The sequence below is a fragment of the Panicum virgatum genome, chromosome 3K, assembly GCF_016808335.1.
Source record: "Panicum virgatum strain AP13 chromosome 3K, P.virgatum_v5, whole genome shotgun sequence".
NCBI classification, from domain to species: Eukaryota; Viridiplantae; Streptophyta; class Magnoliopsida; order Poales; family Poaceae; genus Panicum; species Panicum virgatum.
In genome coordinates this window covers 49098502-49110818 of record NC_053138.1, presented here as the reverse complement: position 1 = coordinate 49110818, position 12317 = coordinate 49098502, and the positions used below count along the sequence as shown (strand labels likewise).

The 12317-nt window shown below is 52.2% G+C and overlaps 1 protein-coding gene across 1 annotated transcript; it reads right to left on the bottom strand.

Moving 5' to 3' along the window:
* Positions 1-396: 396 nt before the first annotated feature.
* Positions 397-3425, bottom strand: LOC120699441 (TPD1 protein homolog 1A-like). Its single transcript, XM_039983437.1, has 4 exons — positions 3192-3425; positions 2510-2648; positions 1812-1928; positions 397-1201 (listed from the first exon to the last, which is right to left on the bottom strand). The coding sequence occupies exons 2-4, from the start codon at positions 2634-2636 to the stop codon at positions 783-785; spliced, it is 663 nt and encodes a 220-aa protein (XP_039839371.1). The 5' UTR covers positions 2637-2648; positions 3192-3425; the 3' UTR covers positions 397-782.
* Positions 3426-12317: the final 8892 nt, after the last annotated feature.

Below are 12317 nucleotides of genomic sequence, written 5' to 3'. Positions count from 1 at the left end.
TCACCCCATCCCCCTCCGTCCCTCCCACCAGGCCACCAGTCACAGGCAGAACCAGAGGGGCACAGCCTTGCCCAGAAAAAGCAAGTCACACAGAGGCGACACAGGCCAGGACACACGCACACAGCTCTGCACGACCGCACGGAGAGACGGTGAAGGTGAAACACAAGCACACCAATGGTGGAGCATCATCCATCCACCACCCTCCCCTCCCTAGGCGAGACGGCACGGCAACAACCAGCAGGGGCTCACGCACGGAGCCCAGCCGAAAGGAGAAAGCTTGCATTGCCAAGCTGCCAACAATCACGGAAAGCACCCGCCTTCTTTGTCGCAACCGCTGCTGCTCCTCCAGCTGAAAGAAGCTTTGCCATTACAGCCACCAGAGGTCTGTCTGCTCACTTGAACCAAAAAAAACAAAAGTCACATTCCAAACAAGTGTTCGCATTTCCTCCGGGGCGGGGGGTCCCTTTGCAGTTTGCACCGCTGCATGCGAGCGTGTCATGTACAGTACACGTGATCTTGGATCTCTGGGAAGAAAACAAAAAACAAAAAATAACGCAGCGTCCCTCTCAGCTCGCTCGCAGGCGCGATCCAACAAGCTAACAAAATCACCCTCAACTACCAGCTACTTACACTTTCTTGACTGACTGCCTACCCATGCGAAGCAAGAACCAAGAATTCTGCTGCTAACCGTATTGTGCTGCTGCTAGACTAGTGTGTCCTGGTGGTATTGAGTTTCTACCGTATCGTGGGACGGGGCGGATGATCGGAGCTTGATGCGGCGGCTACGGAGAGGAGGTGGGGTCGACGCAGGTGGCGACGCGGACGGAGAGGTCGTACTTGAACGAGTTGGCGTACTCGAAGGAGATGGTCTCGCCGCCGAGCAGCGGGCGGCCGTCGTTGAGGAGGCAGTCGTCGTGGCCCAGGCGGCGGAACTTGCGCGGGTCCACCAGGCTCACCGAGCTGAACCACCCGCACCGCACGTGGATGCCCGCGATCGCGCACTCGCCGCCGTCCAGGTCGCCGCCCAGGCACCGGTTCACCACGTCCACCTTGTACGCCGGCACCCCGCTCGGCAGCGGCGACGCCTCGCCCTGGTAGATCTCGATGTCCTCCGCGCCCGCGCACCCCTCGTCCATCCGGCTCGGGCGCACTGCTCCCTCTCCGCCGCCGGTGACGTTGCCCGCCGCGCCGCCGCCCACGCCTGCATCATTATTGCCGGAGCAACAAGCAAACAACAAACTGTGGTGAGACGCGGCAGAGTGTGCCAGCCGTGCAGGACGCAGCAATGCTAAAAGAGAGAGAGGCTCGCATTGGGCCCGCGTCACTGTCGACGCTCGCGACAGAATGAATCAATGGAAGCTTGGAGATGTGGTCTATTCGGCAGCTCCGGCTGCCTCCAGACGAATAATATTTTTCTCTCACATCATTTCATCACCAATTTCTAATCACCAATCAATTAATAATATTTTTCGCTCAGAACACTCCAACCACCTGCCAACAGAGTGATGTGGGTTGGGTACTTGGTACTTTTCCTGAAGTCCTCCCCTTCCCCTCGACGAGCATCAGAGATCGTTTCGTTTCGAACGAACCCCACGACAAAACAGTGCCAGAGGCCTGGGGCCGCACGACCGCCGCGGCGGCGGGGCCCGCGGGCGCAGGGGCCGGTCGGGGAAAGCGCGGGGCGGTGGGGCCCCAGGGGGCGCCTCGCCCGGCCCTGGCCGTCGGACCACTGGATCGGACGGCGGGTGGGGATTGGGAATGGGCGAGTAGGTGGGAGGCGGAGGAAGGACGGGACGGGGCTTGCGGTTTACCTGGCGGGCGGAGGATCTTCCGGGCCAGGGGCAGGGGCGCGGGCAGGGCGGCGGCGACGGCGCGGGGTGCCGGGGGCGGCGGACCCGCGGGTACGGCGGTCGGCGGCGGCGAGAATCCTGCAGCGACACACGGGAGGTGGTTGGACGGAAGCATTAGTACAGTACAGGGCCGGCACCCACGGGATAATAAAGCCAAACCGAAAAGGCGAAATAATTCCAACCGAAATCAAAGCAAAGGGCTGAACAATTGACACGAAAAATATCTCGCGGTTTCGAAATTCCAACGAACAGTGACAAGCACAATTGAGACAAAAAGAAAAATTAAACCATGCATCCGGCGGGGACAGGAGTTCATCAGAGTTGGGGATTAAAAGTTTCCGAAAGAGCACAGTTCCATGGAAGGATAGATTCTTCCTAGATTTCATCGAGTAGAGCTCATCATTGTGGTGGTTAACGACGGAATTGAGATAAAAGGGTTGGTTCGGTGGAGCAGATAAATTTATCAAAAACCTGACAGCGATCAGAAAAATTGGTGAAAAAACCCCCCAACGAGAAGCAGCAGCGGATTTCCGGATTACGAGCATTTCGAACGAGTAGTACTCCTAGATTCGAATCAACGGAATCGGAGAGAACACAGGCCACATTGGCGCGGCGGAAAAGTAGCACACGGGGAACGAAGGACGGAGCCGGCACGGCACCTGCGTCATCGGAGGCGGTGGCGAGGGCGGCGGAGCCGAGCAGCACGATCAACCACGCCGAGGCGGCGAGCGCCCTCGTCGCGCGCGAGGCGGTCGTCGACGACGGCGGCGGCGGAGATGCCCTCATCGCGCCGGGTGCCTGCAGAGAACACGGACGCGGGGAGCCGAATTGGTCGTCAGATGAATCACGAGGCACCTCGAGGTCTCCGGCTAGACGAGAAACCCACAACGGCGAGGAGGGTAGTACTACTAGAAGGCAACGAAAGCTGCAGAAACCAAGCGAGGGAGCGCGTGCTGCCTGCGAGAGGACAACTAGCAATCGCTTCCGCTAATGGGGGCCTCGCCCCGGCCCCGCCGGCGCGCCTCCTGGCGCGGACGCGCGCGCGCTTGGTTCGCCTCCGCCTCCCGGGGCGCGGACGCACTTGGCGGGAGCCTCACCGGCGAGCGGGCGCCGGGAGGCCACCGCGACGCGCGTCCCCGGGGAGCGGCGGCGCGCGCACGCCACCGTGGACCACCGCACCGCCGTGGCCCGCGGCGGGGCGACCAGGGCCCTCCACGGTCGAGTGGCCACGGCACCCACGCCGGCACGTTGGGGTTCGGGGCGCCGGCCAGCACGCGCGGTCCCGGCGGGAGCAGGTGTGTGGAGCGAGAGGAGCACGAGGTGGCGAACGGAGGCGCCTACCAGGAGGAGCAGCTGGAGCCGTCGGAGGAGGCCGCCGGCGACGACGACCTCGCAGTGGCGCGGCGGGGCCGGCACGCGGGTCGGAGCAGCAGTAGGGTTTCCCTTCCGGCCGCCCAAGCCCAGCCCCCCACTCGCCGCCGCACGTGCGGCTGTCGCTGGCGCGGATGGGGACGGGACGGGCGAGAGGCGCGGCGAGGAATGTTTGCGAGGCGTGCGGCGGTGTGGGAGCCTGGGTGGCGCTGTGCTGCGGGCGGGCGGGCGCCCGTACGTGCCCTGGCTTATATAGGAGAAGGGACGGAGGGAGGAGCGGGAGGGCCGAGGGGGGAGGGGCGGCCGGCTCGCTGCCGCTGAGATCAGGGCCGCGCTCTTCCTGGGCCTGCACGCGGCGAGGGCCCCAAATCACCCTGGCATTCGGTTAAGTTCGGTTTCTAAAAAAAATAGGAACTGTTCGGTTTTTTCAGGACAAAGAACCGAGGAACTTCGGGTTCGGTTCCGGTTATAACCGATGGAACCGAAGTCCCCGCGTGCACCAGGAGCGGTGGCATGAGCCCGCACCCCGGCAGCGAGAGAATCGAGCGCGCCGTCTGGATCTCCTCGAGACGCGCCGGCAGCGCCGCCTGGATCTCCTCGAGGATGGGGCGGCGGCTTGCGACTTCACCACTGCCACTGTCCACACCGCGTTGCCGCCACCGGGTCCTCCTCCTGACCCATCAACACCGGTCAGCCGCCGCCGCTCGAATCGGCAGGATCCAGTGCAAGCGGGCGGCCGAGCCCTCCGCTTGTGGCCGTCGGAGAGGGCGGGGCGGCGACCGGGGAGGTGCTGCGGCGGCGTCCGAGGAGGGCGGGGAGGCGACTGGGAGGGGTCGCGGCGGCGGCCGGAGAGAAGCCGCGGCTCACCCTGGATAGGACAGCCGGGACAGGACGGGCGCCCGGGACCGCGAGCGCGGGGTGCCGGTGCCGGCGTGCCGCCGTGCGCCCGTGCCGGGGAGGGTCGCTGCCGCCGCGTCGGGACCTCACCGCCCCGCCGTCGCCGTCGCCGAGTCTGGGTCTCTGGGAGGGGTGGGCGTCGAGTGGTGAGACTGAGAGAGACTGGGGGCGGTGGCTGGGGTGGGGTGGGGTGGTGGACGACTGGACACTAGGGTAGGGTAGGGTTTTGGTCTTTTGGACTTTTGGTTGGGTGGGCCTTGGGCCAGATTAACTTCATAGGCTAAATGTTAGGTTCTTCGGTTAATCGACATAAAAACCAAAACCGAACCGGGCACTTCGGTTCCTGAGAACCAGGAACCGAAATTCTCGGTTTCGGTTCGGTTCGGCTCCGGTTCTTAGTTTTTTCGGTTCGATCCTCGGTTCTCGGTTTTTGCCCAGGGTGAGCCCCAAATCTCACGGCCTCTAAAGTAAAAACAAGGCAGGCAGTTCTCCAAAAGTGTCATTTTTTAGCAGTGCATGCAGTGCAAAGTCCCAGAGAGTTAGAGCATCTCCAGCCCAGGCCCTCATTTGGGCCCCTACTCTAAATTTTAGGAGTTTGGCCCAAAATCACAACTCCAGCGGGCCTTCTACTTGGGCTCGTATTTTGCATGGGCCTCCAAATTCTACTCGCAAGCCCCCAAAAATACAGGCCTCCTATTGAGCCTCTATTCGTGTGGGTCCCACCAATCTCATCACCCGCATCGGTCTCGCCCCTGAGCCGCCCGCGAGCATCCCGCGCCCTGCGCTGCCCGCCACCTCCGCCCCTGCGCCGCCCGCCGCTGCCTTCCCGCCCCTGCGCCGCCCGCCACTGCCATCACCTCCTCTTCCTCCCTTCCCTCCTCTTCCTCTTCTCCCGCTCCCGGATCCGGCTTCTCCAGCAGATCCCACGCCATCTCCAGCGCCATGGATCCATACGCGCCGCCGTCCCGAGCCATCTCCGGCGGCGGGCGGCCTCCCCGTCCGCCGACGGCTCCCCCGGAGAAGACGCGACGTCGTCCGTTCGTCGCACCGCATCCCCGTCGTACCACAAATCCTCCCGCTGCCGGCCTTCCTCGTCGGTAAGATCTGCCATCTCCCGCCGGCGGCCTACCTTGTCAGCTCCCCAACGATGTGCTCGTTCCTCCACGCGGCCATCAAATGTCCACTTTCACAGAGCCTCAAGGTGCTTCACCACCATTCTCCACCACCGCCATCTTTGACGCCCGCAGCACGGCATCATCGCCAGTACTCATGTACGAGGGCGCGGACGATGACTTCAGCTCCACCCCAATAGTTGACTGGACGCCTGATTTCTCTGCAAATGTAAGGGGAAATATTCAAGAATCAGCTCAGTGCAAGATCAGCCATCAGGTAACCCATAACTCATCGACTTTATAGGATCTTAAAGAACCAATATCCAGTAGTACTTGGCTTGCTGAGTCACAATTGATGATAATGCCATATAATTAGTAAGTCCCAGTAGCACATAACTGAGAGACTTATGTAAATTATCATTGCTCCTAGGTCTACTGAATTTATTTTCTGCAATTGAAGACTGTAGGCTGAAAACATAGGAATCATGACCTTGTAATGTCTGTTACCTTCATTTGGGTAAAATCTGAGTCACAGTTCAGTACTTCAGTGCAAGACACTTAACTTGAATCTAGAATCCACAACACTAGCTGTATTTGCTATGCCACAACAAAATTTGATGAGGTTGCTGTATGTCACGTTTGGCTAAAATGTTCTCCTTCAATACATGACACTCGTAAGCAGCAGTGCTTTCCTGGCACGACCAATGTAACACCTTGATCATTTCATTATGTACCTTGCTGTTCTGCGAACCACACGAATATCTCCATGATGTCATAAACAAGTGCATGGTTCTGACATTTTCTCTTATGCAGGACCTAAGGGCTTCTACCTCCTAGTATTTCACAAACATGATGACACTGGACGATGATGCTGCAGTGGAATTACTGATGGCGTCGGATCCCACTCCAAGTAGTGGCGGGAAAGGAGTATCAAGGCAAGGCAGCGGCTACATTCAATGTGAAGATATCCAGCTTTGCACATCTTGGATGAATATCAGCGATGACCCCATCATCGGTAATGAGCAGCCATCAAAAACTTATTGGAATAGGATTGCTGATGATTTCCACCAGAACAGAGACTTTGATTCCAATAGGTCTGCCAATTCTCTCGAAAATCGAATGGGGATCATACTGAAGGACTACATGCTGTTCCAAGCATGCTATGAATAGATCGAGCGCCGTAATCCAAGCGGCGTCCCGTACCAAGAACATGTACTTGATCTCTGTTGTTGCTCCTATATCTTGTCATTGCTTTATATATATTCCTTCTATTGCTGTAATCCCAGCTGCTATATTACTGTTATTGCAGATGATTCAAGCTCAAGCAAGGTATGCTAGAGCTTCAAGTGGAAAAAATTTCCAACTCGTCTATTGTTGGCTCAAGGTGAGACATTGCGAGAAGTTCGCATCACTGTTACTCCACAAGATGCTGAGTAGAAAACAAGACGCTGCACCAGAGGGAGAAGAATAGCAAGAGGCTAGCCAAGGCTTCCAAGAAAGCCCGACCTCCGGGTAGAAAGCAATCCAAAGACAAGCTGAAAAAAAATGAAGGAGATGACGAGTACAAGAATATGATGCAAAATTTGATGGTAATGAAGGCCGAGGAACATAAGATGAAGAAAGAACAATGGGACAAAGATATGGCGCTCGAGCAGTGTAGGCTACAGATGGAGGAGCGGCGGCTGCAGTGGGAGCAGCGGCTGCAGTGGGAGCAGGAACAGAAGATCATGTTTTGTGACATGACTACCATGGACGCTCATCAAAGGGTGTATGTCTTGGCGAAGAGAGCTCAAATAGCAAAGGAGACAAGTGCTGCTGTAGTTGATAGCACCGGTGCTAGTGTGGGCGACAGCGGGGTGTAGGCTAATTTATGAGCCATTTGCATTCCAATGAAATTCATTACAATTGCAGATTGTGTCTCCTGCTCTAGCACAGTGGATATGTGCTATTTGTGTATTAAAATAGCTTCTGGATTATCTATTTGTGAACTACTGAATTGCTAGTCACTGAATATTTCTATTGTTGTCACTTAATATTGTTGTCACTGAATATTTCTGTTGAAGCTATGTTGAACTGCTGAACTGCTAGTGATCTTCCTTTGGTGTTGTACTACTGCTTTCTGCCAATGAGAGTCACTGAATATTTCAGCAGGCTGCATCAGCTGAATATTGTGCATTTGTGCATTCAGATTGTTAACTGAACTGAGCATCAGAATGTTTCCTTGTGTAGCATGCTGATGCTGGTTTCAATTCATTTCAGAGATGCTGACCTTGTGCTGACAGAATGGAACTCTACCATTGGTCATTATTCTGTCATTGGTCATATTGTATCACTGAAAATTATGCATTGTCTGATATGCAGCAGCCTGAATCATGGCACCTGGCGAGCAGGTACCTTCAGCCTGAATCCGAGCAGAAGTTTTAAATATAAACTTGACCAAAAATCTTCTATTTTTTCAATGCATAGGTGCCTGAACAAAAGCATTCTGTGCTTGCATGACTTGTACAAGATTCAGAGACTTTTTTTTGTCTGTTGGAACACTAACAGTTTGCACAGGCTTCATGTGCCTTTTTAATCTCATTTTAGAATACTGAATAGTTATAGATTACATGAATCCTGGCCTGGTCCATCGATTACATGTTTGCTCTGCGCCAAAAAATTCAAAAAAGCAGGAAAAAGCATTCAGGAAGCTGGGAACTTGTGGTTCAACAACAAAAGACAATCCTCAGATATTCACGAATGAAAATACCACATGACTGCACATCTCAGCCTGACAGCATGGATGCATAATGTACAATCTTTAATGACAAAATGGCACCAGATAGGCAGCAAAAATAACGCAGCAAATAGACAAAATCAAATGGATTTTATTGAAGTATGAATAACAAAACTAGCTAGAACTATGAATAGCCCATAAATGCTCTACAAGGTCATCACGAAGTCTCTCATGTGTCGACCTATCCTCAATCTCGTCGTGTATCTTCAGGAACTCCTCCAGCACAAGAGGATCACGACGGTCGTAGTCCGCAGGTCTCAACACTGGGATACCATGGGGCTCTTGGTGGTAGTTAAAATCCTCTTCCTCATCTCTCTCATCCTCAACAATCATGTTGTGCAAGATTACACAAGCTTGCATTATGTACCACAGATCTTCCTTACTCCAAAACCTCGCAGGACCCCGCACCATTGCAAAGCGTTTTTGGAGTACCCCAAAAGCTCTTTCAACATCTTTCCTCGCTGCCTCTTGTACCGCTGTGAAATGGATTTTCTTGTTGCCCTGTGGAGATTGAAAAGCTTTGACAAATGTCGCCCATGCTGGATATATCCCATCGGCAAGATAGTAACCCATTGTGTACTTGTTTCCATTGACCATGTATTCCACTTGAGGCTTTGTCCCAGAAGTCAGACTCTGAAAGAGTGGAAAACGGCGCAACACGTTGATATCGTTTAGAGAACCAGGAAGGCCGAAGAAGGAATGCCAGATCCATAGATCTTGAGATGCAATAGCCTCAAGGATCATAGTTGGCCCATCTTTATGCCCTGCGTATGCTCCTCTCCAAGCCGTTGGGCACATTTCCCATTTCCAGTGCATGCAATCAATTGAACCAAGCATTCCTGGGAACCCTCTTGCATTATTAATTGCCAGCAACCTGGATATGTCCTGGGCATTGGGGGCCCTCAAGTATTCTTCACCAAAGACTTCGACAACAGCTTTCACAAAATGTTTCAAACACTCGATGATGGTGCTCTCTCCAAACCTCACAGAGTCATCCAGAAAGTCAGCTGGAATACCGTAGGTGTAAGGATCGATGGACCAAGAGGGGGGTGAATTGGGCCTTTTTCAAATTTCTAAAACAAATTAAAACAACCTTAACCTATGCAATACTAGTAAGGCTCAATTCACCAACCGGCTAACTAAGCAAACTACACAAACTATCTGTTATCGCCGTAAATTAACAAGATTAATTTATGGGCCGAAAACAAGATGGGCTTAAAGCAGAAGATTGAAGAAGGCTTGTAAATCGACTCCTGCGTGAGCATCTGGGCCACATGGGCCATGTATCTTAGATTCAGTTCAAGATCAGAGATAGAGTCCGATCGGGATAAGATTAGTTTAGATTGTTTCCCAAGTCTCCAGACTATAAATATGTACCCTATGTTATTCATGAAAGGAGAGAACGTCATCACGTCTCACAAACAACAACTCTCGGCGCATCGCCATCCCTAATCCTAGGGTTTCGTCCAAGTAAGCGCTATGCTGCCCTGATCGCTTCCTGCGATCAGGGCAGTGTTGTTCTTGCTTTTACTTTGGTATTACTCGTACTGAAGCGTTTTTGATGGCGAGTAGTACTAGTTATCTTGATGTTCGTAGCATGACTTTTAGTAGATTTGTCGTGCTTTGTTGCTTATTGTCTACGAATATCATGTTGTCTTTACGCAATCATGTTATCATCTTATTCTAGCTCTTGTTGCATAGAGTTAGCTGCGTAAAGGCAACACCCTGCTTCTTTTATATCTGGTAGATCTAATCTGTTATGGTTTGCTCTTATTCTTAAGAGTTGGCGTAATATCTGTTAGGTTAGGCCTTGCAAACGGGTTGGACGATCCGGTGGCGTCTTAGGTGCTTTGCTCTAGTCTTAACAGGGAATTGATCCGGGAATCGGCTCTTGCTAGTTCTTAGGCCTCTGTTTTGGTTATGGTTTAGTTATCTGTTACATTCATTAGGCCCAATCACGTGTAGGATGTTCCGATCTAACAGTGAAGCTCTTACCGTCGTGGATTAGATTAATTAGATTTAATTCAAGAAGCTTTACAGTTATTTGCTTTATTTATCGATATTCGGATGCAACAGATCCCATCTGACACTGGGACTCGATCGGCTCTTTAAAGCCGATGCAAGAGTCGTCCCGGGGAGCCGACCACGGCTCGGACTTATGTTTCCACGTGTTTGTGTATGCAGGCAAATCATTGCAAGCATATCCGCACCTTCCTGATCGGGTATAGGTCAGGTGGCACGCCCTGCGTCTTCACAAGCCGCGGCGTGTGCTGGAATTGCGGGCCGTCGACGAGGGAGCAGTGCCTGCCAGCGCCCCGGCAACCTCCCGGCTCTTCGTGTTGCCTATCGCTGCTCGCCGGTGGGTTTCGACCGACAACACTATCAAAGATACAACAAGATAAGAAACTAAGCAAGGTAGAGCTAAGTTATGATCTCTAAGGTCAAGCACATGAATAATTGCATGAAAGTAAGTGCTTGAAAGTAAAGAGAGGGCAAGAGACAACCGGATTTTTTCCCGTGGTGTCGATGTGTTGGCTCACACCCCTAATCCACGTTGTGACACTCACTAAGAGTCTTTGTCACCTCCCATGTCACCGAGACGTGGGCGCTCACTAAGAGTCTTCGTTTACCATCCCGGCATGGTGGAGCTCAAGCCACGTACAAACTTCTTCGGGCTCCCACAATCCTTGGCAAGCTCCGGAAGAAACACCTTCAATCACCAAGATCGCCTAGGTGCTGCCAATCACCAAGAGTAACAAGCTAGGACCTTCACTTGAGCAAGAACCGATCACCAAGAACGGATGCACACTAGCTTCTCTCTACTCAAGTCCTTAGTCTTGCTTCTTGAATGATTGAATGAACAAATGTGTGGAATATGAAGCTCAAGGTGGCTCTCAACTATATTATGAGTGTATGAATGTTGCATGGTGTCAAGAGAAAGCAAAATGACCCATTGGAGGGGTATATATAGGCAGCTCACACGAATAGAGCCGTTGGAGAAAAGCTGCCAGAAAAGTACTCAATGCCGGTTAATCCGACGGCCCTCTAATAGTCAACGTCGGTTTAACCGGTGAATGTAAACTGCCCATTGGAAAACTAGCCGTTACAACTTGGGCAGATTAAATGACGTATCATCGGTTTAACCGGTAAGTGCAGTTGTCCACTGATCAACTGAAAAACCAACTCTCTGGACAACTGCACCGACGTTAACTCAAATTCTTCGTCGGTTTAACCGGTGAGTTTAACTTCTGAAATCCTTGGAAAAACCAACTCACTGGACAAATGCACCGACGTTAATTTCAAATATCGTCGGTTTAACCAGTGTATATAACCTTGAAACACCCTGGAAAATCAACCTTCTGGACAACTGCACCGACGTTAATTTTCATATCGTCGGTTTAACCGATGTATATACTTATCCAGACTCTGATAACTGCGTTTAGCCGACGTATAGAAAAATGAAGTCGTCGGTTAAACCGGTGTATAGACTTTTTCTGATTTTGTCTTTTTCTGATTTGAGTCTTGAATGAAATCCAAGTATTCTTGAGATATAAGTTGAAAACCACTTATTTGAACTTCTTTAGAACCTGAGTGACCAAAGTGTGCATCCATTTTTGATTGACCATGTCCATGCTCAAGTTACTTTGCCTTAACCCCTCTTAATAGTGCGACCTCTACAAAACTGTAAAACCTATACTAACCTAAGTGTCCTTATCAACCTTACGACACTTAGGACTAGAAAGATCCTTAGTCTTGATATATATTTGAGTTGAATACCGAGATCGCCTTTTTGAATAATGAAATTGAGGGTCCTCTTTAACATATGACCAAATGAGCAATAATGTTTCATTAAAATGCACAAACTCATTAGTCACAATAATGGTTGTCATTAATCACCGAAACATACCTAGAGGGCCTAGATGCTTACAGTAGGCCAGCATCCGAAAGGCAGCAACGACCTTCTGTAATGCAGAGGCGCCAAGACTTCCAACGACATCAGGCTTCTGACGGAAGTAGTCGTCATGCGCCTCAATTGCAGCGACTATCCGTAGAAAGAGAGTCTTGTACATCCGAAACCTCCTTCTGAAATGTTTCTCATTATATACACACTAGTCAGCGAAGTAGTCCAGGTAGATGCGCTGGTGACCTCCCAGAATGTCCCTTGGCACGTTGTGGCGACCCGGCAACGATCCACGGAACTTTTTCTTCCGCTTGTTTCTCTTCGAGCCCTCAAGAAGACCAGCACTGATCAATAGATCGTCAACATCAGATTCATCCTCGTCATCCCACCGCCAAAGAGCTCGACTACCA